At 36.6% G+C, this 20,866-nt stretch overlaps 1 protein-coding gene across 1 annotated transcript in view; it reads right to left on the bottom strand.

Moving 5' to 3' along the window:
- Positions 1–901: 901 nt before the first annotated feature.
- The window catches only part of LOC140169186 (uncharacterized), a 144,915-nt gene continuing 124,950 nt past the window's right edge, over positions 902–20,866 (bottom strand). The window contains exons 14-19 of the mRNA XM_072192444.1: positions 18,696–18,844; positions 17,848–17,917; positions 17,354–17,590; positions 15,000–15,185; positions 9,562–9,681; positions 902–4,948 (exon numbers count right to left, since the gene is read on the bottom strand). Coding sequence (XP_072048545.1) covers positions 4,926–4,948; positions 9,562–9,681; positions 15,000–15,185; positions 17,354–17,590; positions 17,848–17,917; positions 18,696–18,844 — 785 coding nt within the window. The 3' untranslated portion in view covers positions 902–4,925. The remainder of the gene's footprint in view (positions 4,949–9,561; positions 9,682–14,999; positions 15,186–17,353; positions 17,591–17,847; positions 17,918–18,695; positions 18,845–20,866) is intronic.

The raw sequence follows: 20,866 nt of genomic DNA on the forward strand, positions 1-20,866 counted from the left end.
TATAGTGCAAAATAGTGTTGACAATCTCTACCTCACACAGCTGTGATATGCCGATACAGTTTACACACGTGGGTGGAGCAAGGCATACAAAATGAACTATATGGGTGATATGCAGGCAGTGCCTGCCTAGCACTTGGCTGTAAACACATGCCAAGATTTAGCTTGCTAACTTTGCACATACAAATTTTTCATTTAGGCTTGCACGAGTTGAGTAACATTTACGGATGTATACACACATAGCTCACTTCAACTCCCAATAATTCTGAGCACTCCGGTTTGACATTATTGCCAGATTTCTTGCAAACCCAGTATTATGGTTTCGCAGGGTTGAAAGGGCAATATTTTCCTGGATGTGCTAAGCTACCCTAAGGAGTACAATACCTAGTTTACTGCATATTGTGAGGGTCAAAATTCTCTATGTCCGACTCCACAATTTGCGCATGCGTGTAAAACAAAACTGTAGCAAATAATACTATCAAGCCTTTAAGCTTACAGTAAGCTTACTATACTGCATGGGTCACACAAAGAACTACACCTAAATCACATTGCAGAAAAGCATCCCTGGTACCAGAGCCTTGGTTCCTACTCTCACTAATTGCGTCTTGGGGAGTAGAGTTTTAAAATCGATAGCCCAACTCACCTAACGCCCATCAATAGCCCAGCTAGTGCCAGGTTTGCTTGCTCACATTCTGTCCCATGATATGTTCATTCTCTGACATGATATGCATTCTATTCGTTTAAATCAATTCACTACGTGTTTGCACTAAACTGTCTGTTCCAAATTAATGGACATGTAACATTTTGTTCTGACTGATAAATTTTATGACTTACTAGCCCGATGAGTGAGTGGCAAAAAAACTATACTTGAGACTTAGCATTCAATATTTTGCGATAGGTGTGATTTATAAATTTACGTAATGTTTCCAGCAACAAAGGACTGAAAATTTCAAGCAAATGATTCACTGCCCCATCCATAATAAGGGCAGAATTAATAATGAAAAGATGTATTCATGAATTTATGACTATTCTCACAACAAAAATGTTCACTTACGTGAGCTTGCGATCGCTAAGCCGCAGTCATAAATTCATCAATATGTCAGAACAGAAATGAAAAGATGGTTTACTGGACAGTTGTTTAACTTTTATATGCAATATTGGATGGTACCAGGTAACATGTTAATATCAGGGAAATGCTTAAGGGGGAGCCTATTAGGGAGAGAAGCTTGACATAAGACGATGAATCCCATTTCCCATCACTTCATCAATCCATATGTTATCTTTATGCAAAATAGTCTTCACAGTTTACACAATATACAAAACAATATTTAGCTTTGATGCAAAACGGTGTTTAATACATTAAGGCAAGTTTGATCTTTGGTGATTTCCTTTAGTAAATAAGTAGGGTAAAAATAGCAATTGAGTCTAAAACTATTTAAGTAGGCAACAGAAAGTTGCCAGTTTAAAACTTTTATAAGTTGCCCGAGGAACATAGAAGAAGGTGCAAGTTAAATGTAGCTTAAATCTAATCTTGGAAAAAAACCACTGAATCAATGTTTACACAAAGTTACTATAAACTTCTGAAATAAGCCCTTTTGAACATTAATTCTACACTTTTTTCCACTTTGTCACTAATAGAGTAGCTCCATTCTTTCAAAATTTAATGAGCTCCTTATTTACTACATGAAAGAGAGAGTTAATAACATTTTGATTTTGTGGGACAGATAAATTGGCAATTTTTTTGATATTGTGTTGTATTATTACATATTAGCATTAATTATAATCATATAAAAATTGTTAATAAATACCCCACTTCAAAAATTTAACAAATAATAAGTGTTAGCCTAAGTAAATATGGACAGAAATATGATATGAATAAATAAATAAAAAGAAATGAAAGCAAAATATATACCAATAACCATATGGCATACAAAGCAAAATTATACAAGTTCTCCACTGGCATTTAAAGTTTACACAAGGCTTATTGTGATCATTTTAGGTGGCATTTTGATCACATGGTATACAAAACAAAATAACACATTCAGTTATTCACTGGCTTTACACGTGGCTGAGGCTTGAAGCTAACGTCAATTCTTAGATCATACTACATTCATGCATAAGCATTGGATACCATTAATGGGCTCTTCCAGATGATATTCATACACCTACGGAAGACATGACCTTAATCTTCTACATAGGGAGTACAAATTTCAAATGGGTTATTTACCCTAGAGTCCGAAGTTTTCCGTTTTACAGAAAATGGGAAAAAATCACGGAATCAGAGGTACAACAAGGAAAATGACTTTTTTGTATGACGTGACGAAAATTGTTACAAGATAAGAGAAATAAATGTTAAAAACAATTTTGAGTTGTGTGTGTCAATTTTTATGATAAAAATACTGTTTAATGATACCGAAATAAAGCTATATTGTCAAGGCATGAACCCCCTATTCATCAAAACATCATAACAGTCGGCCTATTATCGTGAGAATATTCCAATGAGAGCATATTGATCGCGATATTGAACACTTTCTTGTGACATTAATATCATTCATAATCATTCATAATCTAAATCAAGATAATCTAAATCTAAGACCTCTGGCAACACCATCTCGCCACTGGTCAGTGACCAATTGCCGACAGACCAACAGACGGCCTGAAGATGCACTTAGGATAAGGTGTGAAACTGTTGCCTCTCAAAACCACGAGTCCAGTTGAATAGTTTTAACAAGTTTAATTTTATATTCATAATCATTGTTTATACATTTTAAGCATTATTCATAAAACATGGATTTACAAATTTTACAACACGGATTACAACACAGAAAAAGGATTTTAGAAAACGGTAAACTTCGGACTCTAGTTTACCCAAATGGGTTGACTCCATTTTATATCTACACCCCTGTGTGGACAAGGAGGGCATGACTTGCATAGGGGGTGTATGGATATCAACTAGAATAGCCTAAAGGTGATATAACTGGACTTAAAATACACAATTATGATCTTTTCATAATTTCAAAATATGCCTACTCACACACAAACATACAAACAAATGCACTATTGTGGTGCACATTGTGGTACACATTAACACAGGGTGTGAATTGTGATGCGCAAGCATCAAGCTAGTGAACAGCCACTGGATCAGCATTTCTTTTGTCATCACTTTTAGGTCACTGTCTAGGATCAACATGGCCATTACAAACAACTCTCCTACAGCATTCAACAGCTCCTCATCTAAAAACAGTTGTACCTTCTTAGCATTTTGTGGTTGACTCCATTTGAAATTCACACTCCCTGTGTGAAAGATTAAGTTCATGTCTTCCATAAGGGGTGTGTGGATTTTAACTGGCACAACCCATATAGCTGATGCAATCCTTTAAGTGAGGGGTCGGCAACCTTTTACAAGCAGAGAGCCAGTTTTAAAAGCTCTTGTGTTGTACATGCTAAAGTAAAGTAGGACTAAACTAACAGGTTTAGGATTTGCTTAAGCCGGATAAGGAGGCTATAGTAGTGCCACAATATAGACGAATCCAAATACACGCATTCCTACACCTGACTAGCAGCCTTTAGTTGGGTAGCCGTCGGCTACAATGCACTCAAAATGTGAAATGATTCGGCCTTGGCGGAAATTTTAAACTGCATTCCATCACCCGTTTTACACCTTCCGCGAAAACACAGGTAGACAAAAGAATAACACAATACAGTTCCCTTCGACAAAACACACAGCATGGTCTATTCGTTGTTGAAGTGACATAATAACCGGATTAACTATACGCGGTATCTATGCATTGATGTACATGCGAACAAAAGGACTATGTATATGAATAGATGCGACGGGATTACCTGCGGAATTATCTCCATTATATATATTATTAGCTATTATTCTATTAACCCTCCTCGTCCTTGCATCTTCTCTAGGTGTTAGGCGGCTTTTATTTGCACAATTGGACGCTCAAAACACCAGGTTGGTGCTAGCGGCTACCCAAAGATGTCCGACCAAATCCTGACCATGACTTGGCTACTTGGATTCGTCTATAGGCAAAATTTCCTGGAGGGAAGTAACATTACAAAACTGGCTCATTCCCAACACAACTACTATGATATGCGGTGAATTTTGGTTTAAGATTGTTGCCGAGGTGCTCTGCATGTTGCTGCAATGGTAGATCAGTTGAACAAGTCCATGTCCTCATAAGCACTGTAAAATGCGAGGCTACAATGTGTAAGGATTGTGTTCGGAGTTCAGTGAACCTTAAAAGACCACCACACTTTATCCCGAGTCGAGTCCACTGGTGTTGCTTCTTAACATCTGCCTACACACCACAGGTTCCAGATTGCATGCCCACAAAAGGAATAAACTCACTGCCAGCTTGCCACATCCACTACTTTACATCATGAACCTGGGTCATACGGCACTTGCACAATTTACAGGCACATTCATTTTGTACTACTTGATAAAACTTCATAAATTACCATTGTATTATGCCTGAGTTGGGATTTAAATATGAATTATTCAATTCAATAATTGTGTGCTATACATTGTAAGTACCCAATAATCATTGTACACTTTGTGTTCCAGCGCCTCAGTAATTGGGTCTTTCAATATATGGCTTATTTCATATAAACTCGTTGCATTACATTATTGAATCTTTAGGGAAAAAGGCTAAAAATCATCAACTGAGTCTTTTTGGTTATTTTTTTTACAGTCAAACTACTCTTTTTCTGAACAAAAAATAAACAACTAATAAAGAACTCTCGTAAATGTTCATCCATGATTCTGACATCGAGGGCGTCATCTTTTTTGAGTTGTCGTCCATGATTTCTGCAGAAGGATAGCTCTTCCATGCCACGCTGCAACTTCTTGAATGGATACCGAATGAGATTCCTCTTCTAAGTGCAGCACCCTCCACTTCTCACAAAGTTTGTTGACCTCACCTCTTTGTGTCTGGCTTAGCTGTAAAATTGAGACAAATAAATCGACATAATTATTTGGATATTATCACGTTATTAAAGCATGTATTATATGGAAATTGATTTAAAAAATGGAATTTAGGAGAGAATATAATGGTTAGATATGATTAAATGTTGTCAATAACATGAGCATTTGGAGATAAAACCATGCAACACTTCAAACAAACCAATTAAAATTTGCAAAAGTATGTCTTCAGCAGTATGCAATTATTGCAAGCAGAGAATATAGATAAATTCTAAATAAGAGAAATCCCAGCATAAATTGTAAAAATGCTTTCAATAAGCACTGCTGGAGATTACAAAAAACACACACACAATTATATAGTTCACTGCCTCAAGATATCTGTCTATATTAGAAGATAATAATTTTTGTAGTGCAATTGTTTTGGGGTGGGCCCCCTAAAAACCTTTTTTATGCAATATTTTTTCTGAAAATAATAGCTTTTGATGTATTTTTATATTAAATGTTTGTTGCAATGTGTTGTGTAATATGCCTGCGGAGATTTGAACCGGTTGTTGTACCTAGCCCTCCTGTCTGGCTGAACCGGTTTTCCTTCACATATTTGTATTTTTATGTGTGTAACAGTGCAGAATGTGGGTTGGGATGAGTCCCTTTTTCAGTACATTCTTGCTCACAAAATAATGTACGGAAATTTTCATCAATTTCATTATGACATAATTTCCAATCAATTCCAAACTCTTCTGATCCATTCATAAACATGCTAATTTCTGATGTCTTCCGATCCATTGATATCTGATAAAAACTGGTTTGGAAAAATTAAATTTGTAATATAATGAAAATGATGGAAATTTCCGTACATTATTTTGTGAACAAGAAAATCCTGAAAAAGGGCCTCACTCCAATCAACATTATTCACTCTTACTGTGTACTACGAATGAATTTGAATGATGAATTTAACTGCATGATGTAAGGCGAATTTAATTGAATACTAATTCAGGCGGCGGATGACATGATCGAGCTGGCAACTTGTGAAACCGCCCGGCCGTATGGCATTTTCCAATATAGTCGGTTAGTTTTGTGGGGTTCATTATCGAACCCCAACGGTTTTAGCTTGTATTTATATTATTTATCAACATAGGCCTATTTGTTTGTGACATTTCAAGCGTTTTAAAATTTCAAAATAATCCCATTCAATTACACGGTTGACGATGAAAATTTACTGAATTTAGAGAATGCAATGCGGCCACCACCGGACTAATTTAACATAAAAGCATAAGCTTCTAAACATGCCCGATTTCAATTGATTCTTAACAAAATGGGAATGCAAAGTGTATAAACAATGTTATAAAGGACAAAACAACAGTTACACATAATTTTGCAAAAACACAATAAACATTGATACACTATACTATAAATTTCATTTGAATGAACACAGCTTGTCATAGCGTAACAATTGTTTGTGTACACTGCGTGATGTACGCCAGCATGTGCGATTGTGGGTGCATAACGCGGTAGTGAATTCAACCATGCCAACTCACTTGTGAATGGTTATTATTTTAATTGTCGCATCAAAGGTTGTGCGTTCATGTTGTAGTTTGCAATATGCGATATACGATCTTGGTTGGATCGAGTATAGCTGTTGAAAGTTGTGTTCATCCAATTGAAATTTCTAGTATAATTACATCAAACAGCAATGTTGCAAATGTTGATCATCTACACAAGACAATTTTGTAGTTCCTGAAATCCTTTACAAAGAAATAGTCTATGCAAGCATGAACAAACTTAGCCTATTGTCAAGACTCTATTAAGGGATTATGCAGCTTTATTCTGTAAACCATATAATCTTGGTCTACACACTTGTCTAATTCTGAGAATGCTTACTTGAACTATTCCGCTTAAAATCCACACCCCCTGTGGAAGATCTATATTGCTATCAATGGCACCAGAACTTGGCATTATTTCGTGGTGCATGGAATGCAAGTTTAATAGAATTAATTGAATGGGCGTTCAATCATTTGTTTTGCAATATGAAAAGTCACTCAGTGGTTGCTTATAGGAGCATTGGCAGTTAATAGAGTGAATATGACACTTGCTGTCAGCAAATGTTCATGTTTTTGAAAGTTCAAGTTTGTTAAAAGCTCATACATGAATAATGAATGAGTCTGATGGTATAAAAAATTACAATTTCAGCAACAACAAAAACCTAGTTGGCAATACTGAATTTTTAAAATTACCAACAGAAACTACTCATTCCTACACACACTAATATGAATATAATAAACATAAACTTAACAGTCAACAAGAGTTAAAACAAGGTTGAAAATATTGAAGATTGAAGTATGTGACAAATTAGTTAGATATCATAAAATAAGACAAACATAACAAACTACCCTACAAGATTCCTATTGGGCCACCTGCACAGGTACTGAATCCAGCTTAAGGGGAGTACCGGTGTAGTACCAGTGCAGTACCACTGCTGGTGGGGCCTGTGCACTGTGTAGGTACTCGGTGTGTACCAGTGAGGTACCTTAGTGATGGTGTACCTGTGCAGGTGGCCCCAATAGTTATCTTGTAGTGTACTTCAAACATGAGATGACAATGGCATCCCACCCATCTAGCTTGCTAAAGACCTGAGCTCAACATTGAAAATGGGAGCTTGCATACCAGAACATAGAAATCTTTTGCATTTCTGTGTAAATCTACAAAACTTGTTTCACATCTACATGTGCCTGGACTAGGATACATATCTGTTGTCTATTGCAGTTAGATACATCAAAATGTGATTTCACACCAGTATCTATTAGCGTGTTTCTTTAAGCATCCAGATCATTTTTGACATTTCTATTGAGATCTTGCTTTATGAATTTGCTAATCTAATGTCACACAAACCAGTGCATAAATCAATAGCAATTTCCAATTTCTCCAGTATTCCTCTAGAAGGATCAATTCTAGCAAATATCTGTTTATCCAGAATGTTACGGGGAAATAGGTCTCAATATAGAAATATGCTACATATGGCATCTTTAAACTTGCATGTGAGTACAACTGTGCTGTGAAGGACTGCCCTTAATTTGTAGCTGCACATAATGAATTTCATTCTGGTGTCACTTACTGCACTTGCCTTAAAGCTCTACTACAAAGGGGAAATCCATACGTATGGAAGACTCGACCTTAATCTCCCACACAGGGAGTGTGAAATTCAAATGGGACTACCTGAAGTCATGTCTTCCATAGGGGGTATGGATTTCAACTGGCATAGCCCAATGCAGCAAGACTGCACCTGCACACAGTTTTGTCTGTGCTTTCTCCCTTTATATATCGTTGGCAGAGTGCAACACCATCATAAGTGCAGTAGAATGCAATAGCTGCCATTTGCAACATTTCAACAAATGTCCTTAATTTTAACCAATAACACTATAAAAAACACCCAACTACATGTAAAGGTGATATATTGGGTTAGCTTAGTGGCCATCAGGAAAGTATACAGAACGTCAACACTTTATATAATGGGCATGATGAGGGGATTGTGCTACAAACAATAGGTGTTTTACAAAAGGCAGCTATTGACAATAATACTACTGCACTTACAATAGTGTTGCACTCTGCCGACGACATATAATGTCAGCCTCACCAAGAGAATAATTATTGTAAATTTCTAAAGTTCCAAAAAATGCAAAAGCTTTCCTTATTCCAACATAATCTTTTTAATAACAATAATGTAAACTGACAAAAATGCAAGAAATGTACGAAACAAACAGTAAAATTGTAAGCGTAAGTTAATAATGAAAACCGCAAAAAATGCAGATTAAAATGAGAAAACAAGAGCAAACTGCAATTAAAATCTGTGAAAATGAAGGGATGTAAAATAGATGGGATTAATTTGAATTTGGTATGTTGGGTGGGGAGAAAATGGGGTAATAAGTGTGAGCGAGGCAGCCATTTTGAAGGAAGAATGCTACGCTTTTAAGCTGGTGGAAAAAATGCGCCGAGATGGTTTGGTGTGACTACTACTGGATGAGGGAGATATTCATTGCTCCTCCATATTTGGAAGTCACATGCCCATAAAAGGAAAGAAAGATTCTATATACAGGATGCTACTCAATCTGAACAAACTTTGTTCCTACAAAAACAGTCAACTTTCCAGAACACTTCTAGAAACACTCCATAATCTAGAAATACCAGTAGTAAATCTGGAATCACTCATACGTGATCAAGAGACGAGACCAGTTGGGTCTTGTTATGTCGTAACTCCATAAAATGTGACTACTGGATATGTTTCAAGAAATTTTCATCGCTAGTTAACTTTCTTGCCTTTTTTGAACCACTTGCAAATCCTTCAATGACGGAGCAATGAAAACCCCATCATGATTATAACACGGGTATAGCTATCCAAATATTGACTACAAAAGGTGCATACTATATACGATGTGACTTTGTCACAGGTGATCACGATTGCACAATTTTGCTTTACTATAGTGTGTGCATGTGTTACACAAAACTACACAGCGGCCATTTTGGTGTTTTTTTTTGACACGATAGTGTGAATCCAGTAGTTAATGTCACCCCTATACCTATTGTTAATGATCCCAAATGGCTTCCCCGAGAAAAACAAAACCACGGTCAAACGGCCGAACCTAGTGGTCTTTGCGTCACTGTGCTGGCCGGTGACTTCCTGGCGTCGGTTTGGGCTTGATGCCTGCCGCCAGACAAGCGTGGGCTTTCATCCATTGTGCCCTGAGCCAATTGGAGGTCACCTGGAATGAGGGAGGAGTTAGCGAGGTCAAAGGTTAAAATGGTTGCTTTGTGTAAAAAAAAAGGATGACCCTATAAAAGTTTCCAGAAATAGTGGGAAATTGATCTGGGATGCATTTTGTTATTCTTTCTCAGAGACAAAGGAAATTCCTTTGGGGGAGCTATACTCTGATAAGCAGTTGAATGAACACAGTGCCCTCATTCCCACCACTTATTTAGCGACGTTACATGACGCAGCAGACATGTGCAATTATGTGCACATCTAAAATGGCACACTTGTGTTCATTCAATTGCCCGCTTGAGTGTATATGTTCAGATACTATTTCAAACACATTATCTCTTAAATTTAAATCCTATAAAAGTCATGATTTTTATTAAGGACTGGAAATTCAGAAATACCTTAACTTTTAAAAACTAAACTAATATTCGGTCCAAATAGGTCACAAGTTAGTTTTAATCCAGGCAAAATTATCATTCAAAGGAAAATAATGTGCAGAGTGATACAGGGTGTGTCTGAAAGAACTGTACCATTGGACAATTTAATTCTTTGATGTTTTAATGCCGTAACCAAGCAAAACGAAATACAGTTTGCTCACTTTGAAGTACGAAGTAAAGTACACAGAAAATTACGCAGTAGTGTCAAAAGGAATTAACACACTGCTTGACACACACAAATGCAAGAGCATCTTAATACACAAAGCATGATACCCTTACGCAAAATGTGCGTACCTTCAAAGTGGACAAACTTTAGTGCATGTTATTGCATAATAAATCAGCTATATTTGTTGAATTTTGACCCCTCTGTTCTTGAGTTATACTAATTTGAGAGCTGTTTAGAGCATTTACAATAGAATGTAAGGAATGTAAATCACTCTCCTATATCAGATTTAAGGAGAGTAGTTGAGAGCGATTGCTGTTGCTCACCTCGAAAGGCAGTCCCTGATTGAACCCTTCACGCCTAATATCCTGTGCTTGATATGTCAGGTACAGATCATTAATTCGCTGTCGTAGTGCATGTTAGTAACCACTGGTTACTGCTCCAAGCCTGGGCTCATACACCTGTTGCCATAGGCTTTGTGTTGTGATCATTTCGATCAGTGGTTCGTAACAAAGAAAGCATGATCCAGTTGACCTACAGTTTGTGTCAACGTGCGCCTATACAGCGCGTTAACAGTGCGTTGTGCTGCATCTCTGCTGCAGGTATGCGTGCCTTTAAAGTCGGCACAATGTGTGCGTCCGCGGCGGTACTTTGTACTTCTGAGTAGACTGACTGTAGCAACGGTCATAACGTGCACTACAACAGCGAATTGCTGTACTGAATTTGTGGAAAGGATATATGAACTATCATAAAAGAATTACATGTTAAAGGTCACTGACCCGAGATGTTGGTATCAGAAGAAAGCTCATATTTTTCTCATTATCCCAGTGAAATTTAATGCCCAAGATATTTTTTTCAAATGGTGTGAACAAAAATGTAGTGATTTGTGGTAAGGCACACCGGAAGTGTATGTACTATCATATGGGGCATTGTTATACACGTTTTACTTCTCATATCAAAACCGCTAGAGCAATACAACTCAAAATTTGGAAACATATTGTTTTAATGGTAGGCCTCAATCTAAGATAGAAAATAGAACATGGAATATCGGAATACTCCTCTTTAAGAATGGAAGGTTTCGATTTTCAAAATGCAAGCAGCACATGAAACCTGTATTATGCAATTACATATTTTATTCAGTCTTGGTTTGTTCGGGTATTAAAATGCTCAAAAATTACAATTTCACACAATGCATTCTATCAGAGACACCCTGCAGTTTCGTTTCAGTTAGGGGCTCAACCGATTATCGTATTGGCCCGATATTTTCGGTATCGAATCGGATATCGGTTACAAATATTTAAAAAATTTAAAAAAATTACTTATTTTATTTTTTTGGAATTTTTTTCTTGAAAAGGTTTTGATGACTTATGACTTTAGAGAACCACTGGACCTATTCTGAATTTTTTTCTAAGTTTTTGCCAACTTTGGAGAACTACTGGACCTTGAAGTGCTAGCATCATTCACAGTTAATTTGAATAATAATACATGGAAAACCAATACATCTATAATATGTGATACATGAAGAGGTAAACATTAGTTAATGGTTTACATATTAAGGATAACAAACTAATTTTTTCGTTACTTTTTTCAATTTTTTTTCTTCAAATTAACTGTGAATGATAGCACTTCAGAATAGGTCCAGTGGTTCTCCAAAGTCGGCAAAAAAGAATTTTTTATTTTTTTAAACCAATATCGGATCGGATCGGATATCGGATATTACAACATCGATATCGGATCGGTAGTCAAATGCCATATCGGTTGAGCCCTAGTTTCAGTAAATATTTCAAAATCTCTGTACATACCACAGGGACCTAACACTAAAGATCTCATACTGTGTATATCTCTAGCTCTGTATTATTCAAGAGTAGAAAACATAATTCTAGAGTATATAAATATTTAGTTATTTCTATTGTAATGCTAGTACATTTATGATTATGAATGTCACAATACAGTGACCATATTCTAAAGTAAAAATAAAACCTACTTAACCCCCTGAGAACTACCCGCCGATTTAACATTGCCTCTGATTGGTCAATTACGTGATTTCTTCACTTTAATCACCAATCAAAATGGAGCTTTGCAAATAATTCACCCCAATTTTTTGTGTGGTGAAATTATTCTATCAATGTTGCTGATTGGTCCAATCGATAATGAAAACTTCTTTTAACACCCTAAAAGGTGTGAAATATCACATATCCTAATACTTAAGTAGAACTATTTCTGTTTTGCAGAAATATGTGAAATCCTACTAAATTATAAAATGATTTTGAACAATTCCTGAGGAAATTACTACAAACTTTGAAGGCCCCCCCCCCAAATGTATGCTTCTAATACTTAGTATAAAGCAGGGACTTAACTAAAACTACATAGGTTACGAACTTACAGTACAGAATAAAAGAAAAGGGTCAAAATGCTAGGCAAGAGTCAAAATCAGTTCAATTTACCTCAGAAGTTATCTGTTTTGCATTCTAAGAATAAGCCAAAAAATTGGCACGATTTGAAAGAAATTTTGACTCTTGCCATTGACAAAAACTTTTGCACATTACTACATGTACGTTTTGGTTTGGGGTCACTAAATAGTCCACAATACCTGAATGGGGTCAACTGACATTGGGCTATTCCAGTCGAAATCCACACTACTTTTGTGGAAGATTTTGGAAATATCTTCCACAGGGGGAGTATGAATTTCAAATGGAATTAGCACATTAACCAACTCTATTTGAAACTCACTTTCCTTCTATGGAAGATTCAGGTTGAATCCTCAGAGGGTGTATGTATGAAATTCAAAGAGCTGCCTAATGTTTTCATTCCATTTGAAATCCATACTCCCCTGTGGAAGATATCTCCAAAATCTTCCACAGGGGTAACTGGCTTTCAACTGGAATAGCCCATTAAGTACAAGCTTGCTACCATTACGTCACCCATCACATTATCACTTGACTTTGGATTACTTCATCAAGCAACAACACAATTACACTTTTGTAACTAACTGATACCTGAGCGCAAGAAGACCACAAATCCACTTGGCCCCTCAACATGTATACACTAAAGTTGCGTATAGTTTTGTATAGTTTGGTAGTTTTATACATGTTCAGGGGCCAAAACAAATCTTTCACAATCTTTCATGATGTTTTCACCCTGGAACATGTATTAAACATTATAAAACCCTAAGAAACTATACGTAACTTTAGTGTATACATGTTGAGGGGCCAAGTGGACTTACGGTCTTCTTGCGATTAGGTCTTTGTCACTTTCTATTATTGAAATGAAAACATTGACCAAATTGTACCAAAAATGGGTAAAATCTAGCGCAACCAAATAAGCAAACAAAGTTTTAAACACTTAGATTAGGTCCCTATTTATGTTTCTATCTATAAACGTGTTTCCATTTAATGGAACAGGCAAAAATTGATGAAACCTGTTAGTTTAGAGGCTTCCTGCACTTAATAAGAGACCTCTGTCTGATATTAGGCTATTCCAGTTGAAATCTACATGTATAGACCACTTGATATCATTGTTTATCAACAAGGCGTGGGACTGGTCTATCGATATGCTTGAATGAACCGCTACACTGTTCAATGACTTTCTTGTACACAATGAAACATGGTGGGCGATTTAAAATGCATGTGCCCTCAGCAAACTACCATGCGTACACACTGCAGGGCAAAGAACAAGGGAAATTACCATAATTTGCATGCATACTGCCGGGCAATGACATTACATGTCAAGTGGTTTATACACTCCTATGGAAGAAATGACCTTAATCTTCCACACAGTGAATGTGAAATTTTAATGGGGTTACCGAAACAGGCGACTCCATTTGAAATCAACACCCCCTGTGTATGAGATTAAGGTCATGTCTTCCATAGGAGCTTTACGGATTTCAACTTGAATAGCTGCATCTTCTATCAGAATCTCAGTGAAAGGGCCCAGAAGCAATAACTTAAGGATTAGGCTATTGAAGTTGAAACCCATACACCCCCTGATGTAATAGAAGGTGTGATCTTAATCTTCCACACAGGGGTGTGGATTTCAAAAGGAGTCTACCATTCAGGTAGCCCCATTTGAAATTCACAATCCCTGTGTGGAAGATTAAGATCATGTCTTCCATGGCCGTATATGGATTTCAACTAGAATAGCCTATTACATCAACTATCAAAATATACTTCACAACTTGTAATACAGGGTACCTATGGGAATGGAAGGAAAAGGAACTGGACAAGGAATGGGAGGGGGGTGGGAAGTAGGAAAGGTTTAATTAAAATTAGTGATAACAAGGAAAGGATTAATGTTAGTATCAAAGAAATTAATTGAAACTTGAAAAATATTTGAATCAATTTCAACAATATTTTGATATTTTACTAATTTGATCAGAGATACCACAAAAAAAGCATATATTTTGGGTGATAAGTCCCCAAACAGGTTGAAAATAATCGAAGTTCAAAATCTTTGCCTTCAAAAAAACTGAATTCAGGCTAAACCTTCCACCTGTTTTGGTGCTTTAATTGGTAGCTACTGAAAGTACAGTGGTTATTATATGTCTGTTGCTGTTGGTGATGATGAATGCAAGATATACACCACTTGCAACATCAACTTGAAATTCCTCAAAAAATTGCAAACAATTGTGCAAAAAAGATCCTGTTCATGAAGTGCACCACCCTTAATAATGATCTAAATCACTAAATCTAGGACCTTTCCTTTCAATCAATGTGGCAACATTACCTGTGCTGGCCGACCTGCCCTGGCCTGGTACTGATAGATTGACATTAACACTGGCACTAGTACTAGTAGGTGATTCGGCGTTGCCGTTGAGTAACTCATCGCTAGTTTCGCTCTGCGATCTACCCCGCCCCTTATCACGTCGTAGGAAATTCATCACTTTCCTCTTGGCTCGACTTGGTGACGATTCTAGAGGGAGGGGTACATACACAAGATTAGGCGATAATTATAATGCCACGATAAGTGCAGACAGTACAAGCTGTGAACAATACTTAGATATATTCTATGTGTACAGTGCTATGTTCACGTTCTTTGAATTTGTAATAGCGCTATATAAGTGCTGGTATTGTTATTTTGCTAAAAACACTTAAAAAAGTACTTTCCGAGATGTTGGTATCTTTAAATTTGACTGCTTTTTCTTATGAGCATCTTTTACATAATGGATTATTTCAGTTGGAATCCATACACCCCCTACGAAAGATGTGACCTAAATCTTGTACATAGGTTTCAAATGGGGTCACCCATTCATGTAACCCCATTCTCATCCCCTGTGTAGAAGATTAAGGTCAAGTCTTCCATAGGTGTGTCTGGATTTCGATTGGAATAGCGCAATGTTTGGGGCTAATTCAGTTCTTGTTGTCCATATTTTACAGCACTGTTTGCGTAACACTTTGTAGAAAATAACTGAATCTAGTATTATCATTATAAATTTGACCTTCTCATAACTTGCCCTGTATTAATATGAACTCAAATCTCCATTCCTGATCAAAATGAATGTAATGCGCAAACAAAAAATTTGTCAAGTAAAAATGTTCAAAATATGGGTTATTGGCAAAGACAAAAAAAAACATAATTCATGAAAATAATCAATTATTTGAAATGAAAAAGTGCATTGAGTATTTAACAAGCAAGGGTCAAGCAAACCATTTCAATTGTTAACCCCCTGAGCACTACCTGCCGATCTAACATTGCCTCTGATTGATCAATTACATGATATCTTCACTTTAATCACCAATAAGACTGCAGCTTTGAAAATAATTCACCCCAATTTTTTTGCGTGGTGAAATTATTCTAACAATGTTGCTAATTGGTCCAATTGATAATGAAAACTTCTTTTTGACCAATCAGCAGGTAGTTCTCATGGGGTTAAACTCTCCCATGTAATGAAACAAACCAATACATTCCAGCATTATGCACATTGAAACAATCTATACACAGCCATCCTCCTCCTCAAAGTTTACTCAACATCCTAACTGGCAACCATGTGGTTCACTGTGACTGCAATAAGTGGTTCTGCTCTTAATACACCCACTCTAAATTGAGCATATACTGACCGCAAAACAAATAAGGTGCCAGTTATTTTTTACCTCTGTATATCCTAAACCAAGACAGATACCGTATTTCGTCAAATTGTCGCCCCCCTCAAATAAACGCCCCCACCACTTGTTTCAACCAAGATGTTTAAAAAATGCCGATATTTCCATGCTATCTTGGTTAGTAAGCTTACCAAGTTGCCCACATGGTCGATAATAGTGTCACTTTTTGGCGAAAATCTTGATTGGAAACCCGGAAGTGAACCAGAAGTCAGTGTTTCCAGTTCATAGTTCGTCATTTTAGCGTGAGTTTACCTAATGATTTTAACAGGAATTATCCTTCTAAAATTGACCTTGAATAAACGCCCTCCCTTGGGGAATTCGTTTATTTGACGAAATAAGGTATGTCATAATTAGAACCAGCAGTGAATATCTGCATCTTATAGCTTGGAATTAAGACCTTATACATTGATATCGGTGAAGAAATAAAGACACAATAATCCAAAATTCCAAGGAAGATGCAAATTCAAAAGTTGCAGTTTGCTCCCATTGCATGCCCTATTGATTTGTACACAATGCGTTCTCGAACAAGAGAACTAGCACCATGCTTCCATTGATTAGCACATTAAAAATACATACATTTCGCATCGCCATGCTTTCCATTGCTTAGAACATAACAGTGCAACTTTTGATTTAGTTACTTTTAGATCATCAAATCTCAACCAATTTTAACAAATAAGGTCTTAAATCAGAGCTAAAGTCCTGGCTGCTTGTTTTAATTTTGACATATTTGTTTGTTTAGGATTTAAAGGGGTGAACATATTAACTGGTACCTAATTCTTGTGCAGTCTGTAGTCCAATTTCTTGTGCACCATGTAGTCCTACTCTAGTACTACTGTACCGTGTAGTCTCGCGTCAGTATTCCATGTTTTAATACCATGTGCACCACATGGTCCCACTTAGTGTAACCCATAATAGAGGATTCTGGCTGTGTTACAAATAGGTTAGCCATAATGTACTGGCTCTTCTATAAATGACACTCACCCCTACTGAGTGATGAGCTGCGTTTCCCTGATGGTGGCACATCAAGAGTGTTTGCTTTGGATTCTTTATCTTTCCTTGATTTCCTCTCGCCCGACTCGGTACTTGCATCGCTTATACGCCTCTTTTCCTTTCCTTTGCTCTTTTTCTTCTCCTCCTTTGTTTCTTTACCTTCCTTCCCTTCTTTATCCTTCTTCTTGAAAGGATTGAATCTTCGCTTACTACCCCTCGGTGATGCATCTGAAAGAACAAATAATTTCCCAAATATTATTCTTAAAAAATTCAATTTTGATAAAATAATGATCAAAAAATAAAAAAGGAAAGAAAAGAAAAGAAAAGTAAAAGTAAGATGTGACAAACATAATCATGCAATGTGCAGTGGTGACATTCAAACTAAATAGTACATAGCAAAGGATTGTGGGAACATATGCAAATGAATCCGATTGGTCAGTGGGATATGAGTGAGTGGATCCCAATGGTCGGTTGCTTGCTCCTACCTCGTTTGAAATTGGTCTCCCTAGGTACGGGTTCGTCTGGACTCTCCAGACTTAGATCTTGAGTTGGTGTCTGCAAGTAAAGGAATGGAATAAAAAGAAAAGAAAAACCAAAAATACATTGACGAGTCAACAAGAAACTTACTATATTCAACATTAGAACATTATATTTTATTTGTTATAGGTGATTGACATCATTCATTCATTATTATTATACATGTACCACTTATTTTTCAATCTTACACAAGAGCATTTGATGTTGGTAAATATTAGTTCTTTGCACATAAATAAACTTGCACATATATATATATATGCACAGTATCACAGTTGATCATATATTAGATAGGGGGTGCCTGGGGCAATACTCAAGTTTGATTTAGGTAGGGGTGTAGAGCTGAGAAATTGAAAGTGGATCCATCAATATACCAATTTTCAAGAAATTTGGACCCAACAATATACCAAAATTCAAAAAATTTAACCCAAATTGCCTTTGTTTTAACAATGTTTTTCCTATACGGCTATTTTCCTAAAAAAATTGTGAACATTTTGAAACTGATCTATATACCAAACCTGGCATAGAAAAAGGGGTCATTGATATACCAAAAAGTTAACCAGCATGGTTTGCAGCATGTCCCCATATGGTCATTTATACTAAGTATCCTACCTTTTTATAACTTTTATTTTGATTTCGGCAAAGTCACAACAAGAGATGCATGACTTCTAAACAAACGCTTCTCTGGTGCATTATATCACCAAAATGAAAAAGCCCCCACTAAATACTTATCCTACAAGACCAAATATAATAGGCATACTTTTCTGTGTGACATGAAATCGCCCTCTATCACACTTACCTGAGACACCCCATGTATAATTAGCGTACTTTTCTTTGTGGGCGTTCTTTGTTGCTGTGGCTTCTCCTGAGATTGCTCGCTGAGATGCTTGATGGCAGTCTCTGCTACCGATGGAGTAGGGTTACCTTGAGAATCTACTGTGACAGTTTCTGTGAGATAGAAGTGTGTAAAAGAGATTGCTTTGTTTTTTGGAGTGCAATGATAGTGACAAAATGGTGGAAAATAAATTTTAGTTAGAAAATGATGTGTGTAGCAGATGTGAAAAACATGACAATGAAATCAAAATTGCAACAGATGAAAACAACAAAATGTGAAGCAAAAAATAAAATGAAAAACAAATAATCCATGTGCTACAATGAAGGATTCTGGTAAATTTATTTCTAAGTCCACATGGAGTAGAAAATGGCACCTTCATTTTTACTTGTGAAGAGTTACAAAAATGAAAAACGAAGCTCCTGAACTCGTAGCTATGATTTGAACATTTTTAAAGGAGTATTTTGTGATTCTAGCATCCTCTTTTTATGACATTCGTCAGAATTTCAGTTGATTCCAAGGTTACACTTGCGAATTATACATGAATATGTGTATTACACTGCTCCATAGCTCCATAACCAGAATACAAATACAAATTTGACAAAAGTTTTGCTAAACTAATTAATCCGTTCGAAATATTTTTGAAGGAGCTATAGCTAGAACCAGCCAAGTCTTCCATCAAATGCCATACATGTATGACCCCACCCAACACTGTTAACTTATGTACTGCTATACCATGGTATACAATAGCCATGCCAACCATGCAGTACGAACATTTCCCCAAAATACCAGTGTAGACATGCTGCATCCCAAGAACTGTACAACCAATGTTTGTACTCAGCCGAGTCCATTCCATGCTTAGATTTCAAACAATTGTCATATATTTGAATAAATTTTGAGAAAAGTATCATTTTTAGAACTGCAGTCTGCTCTGGATATTACGGCAAAGGAAAGGTTTCACTCAGAATAGACTAAATACAAGTGCGGACAGCAAATAACCTGGTGCATCCAGAACCAGTAAACCAATACTAGGCCTATTTGTACTCAGTTGAGTCCAATCCATGCTTAGATTTCAAAATTTTGTGAAATATATATTTTTTGGAACTGTTGTCTGCTCTGAAGATTACAGCAAAAAAGGTTTCACTCAGAATAGACAAAATACAATTGCGGACAGCAAATAACACGGTGCATCCAAAACCAGTAAACCAGGTCTATTTGTACTCAGTTGAGTCCATTCCATGCTTAGATTTCAAACAATTTTCATATATTTCAATAAATTTTGAGAAAAATAGTTTTAGGTACTGTAGTCCTGGGGGGGGGGGGGGTACTCAAGTTTGGTTTTGGTAGGGACGTGCCGCTAAGATTTTGGAAGTAGACCCATAAATATACCAATTTTTCAAGAAATTTAGACCCATTGATATACCAAAAGTCAACATTTTCGGCCGAATTTACCCAAAATTGTCTTAGTTTTTACAAATTTTCCCAAATTTTTGGGAAAATTTTGAAAATTTTGGCTAGATTAAGGGAAAATTGAGAAAATTTTGAAAAAAGGACCCATTCATATACCAAAATAGGCTTTGAAAAAGGGGTCATTGATATACCAGAAGGCTGAAAATACTACCCATGTTTGCGGCACATCCCCATATGGTCATTTGTACCGAGTACCCCCCGGGCTGTAGTCTGCTCTGTATATTACGGCAGAATAAAGGTTTTACTCAGAATAGACTAAATATAGGTGCAGCCAGCATATAACATGGTGCATCCAAAACCAGTAAACCAATACTAAAGTCTTATTCAGATTCCCTTTACAAATTAAGCGTGCTGCTAGCCGACCAAGCGTATTATTTGCACAAGGTCCAATGCACACGCTTGACGTCGCGCGCGTATACGCGATGGTTAAGCTGTCAAATGAAATCTGAATAAGACTTTAGGCCACAATTTGTACTTCCATCCATTACATACTTAGAAGTCAAAAATTGTCACATTTTTTCATGGCTTTGAGCAAAATATCATTGTTGGAACGATTGGAGCAACAGACTGTAGTCTGCTCTGGATAATAGGGCAGAAAAAGGTTAAAGCTTGACTCAGAATAGACAAGATAGATGCAGCTATACATCATCACACTTGATGTGTTATCT

The sequence above is a fragment of the Amphiura filiformis genome, chromosome 14 (assembly GCF_039555335.1).
Source record: "Amphiura filiformis chromosome 14, Afil_fr2py, whole genome shotgun sequence".
Taxonomy (NCBI): domain Eukaryota; kingdom Metazoa; phylum Echinodermata; class Ophiuroidea; order Amphilepidida; family Amphiuridae; genus Amphiura; species Amphiura filiformis.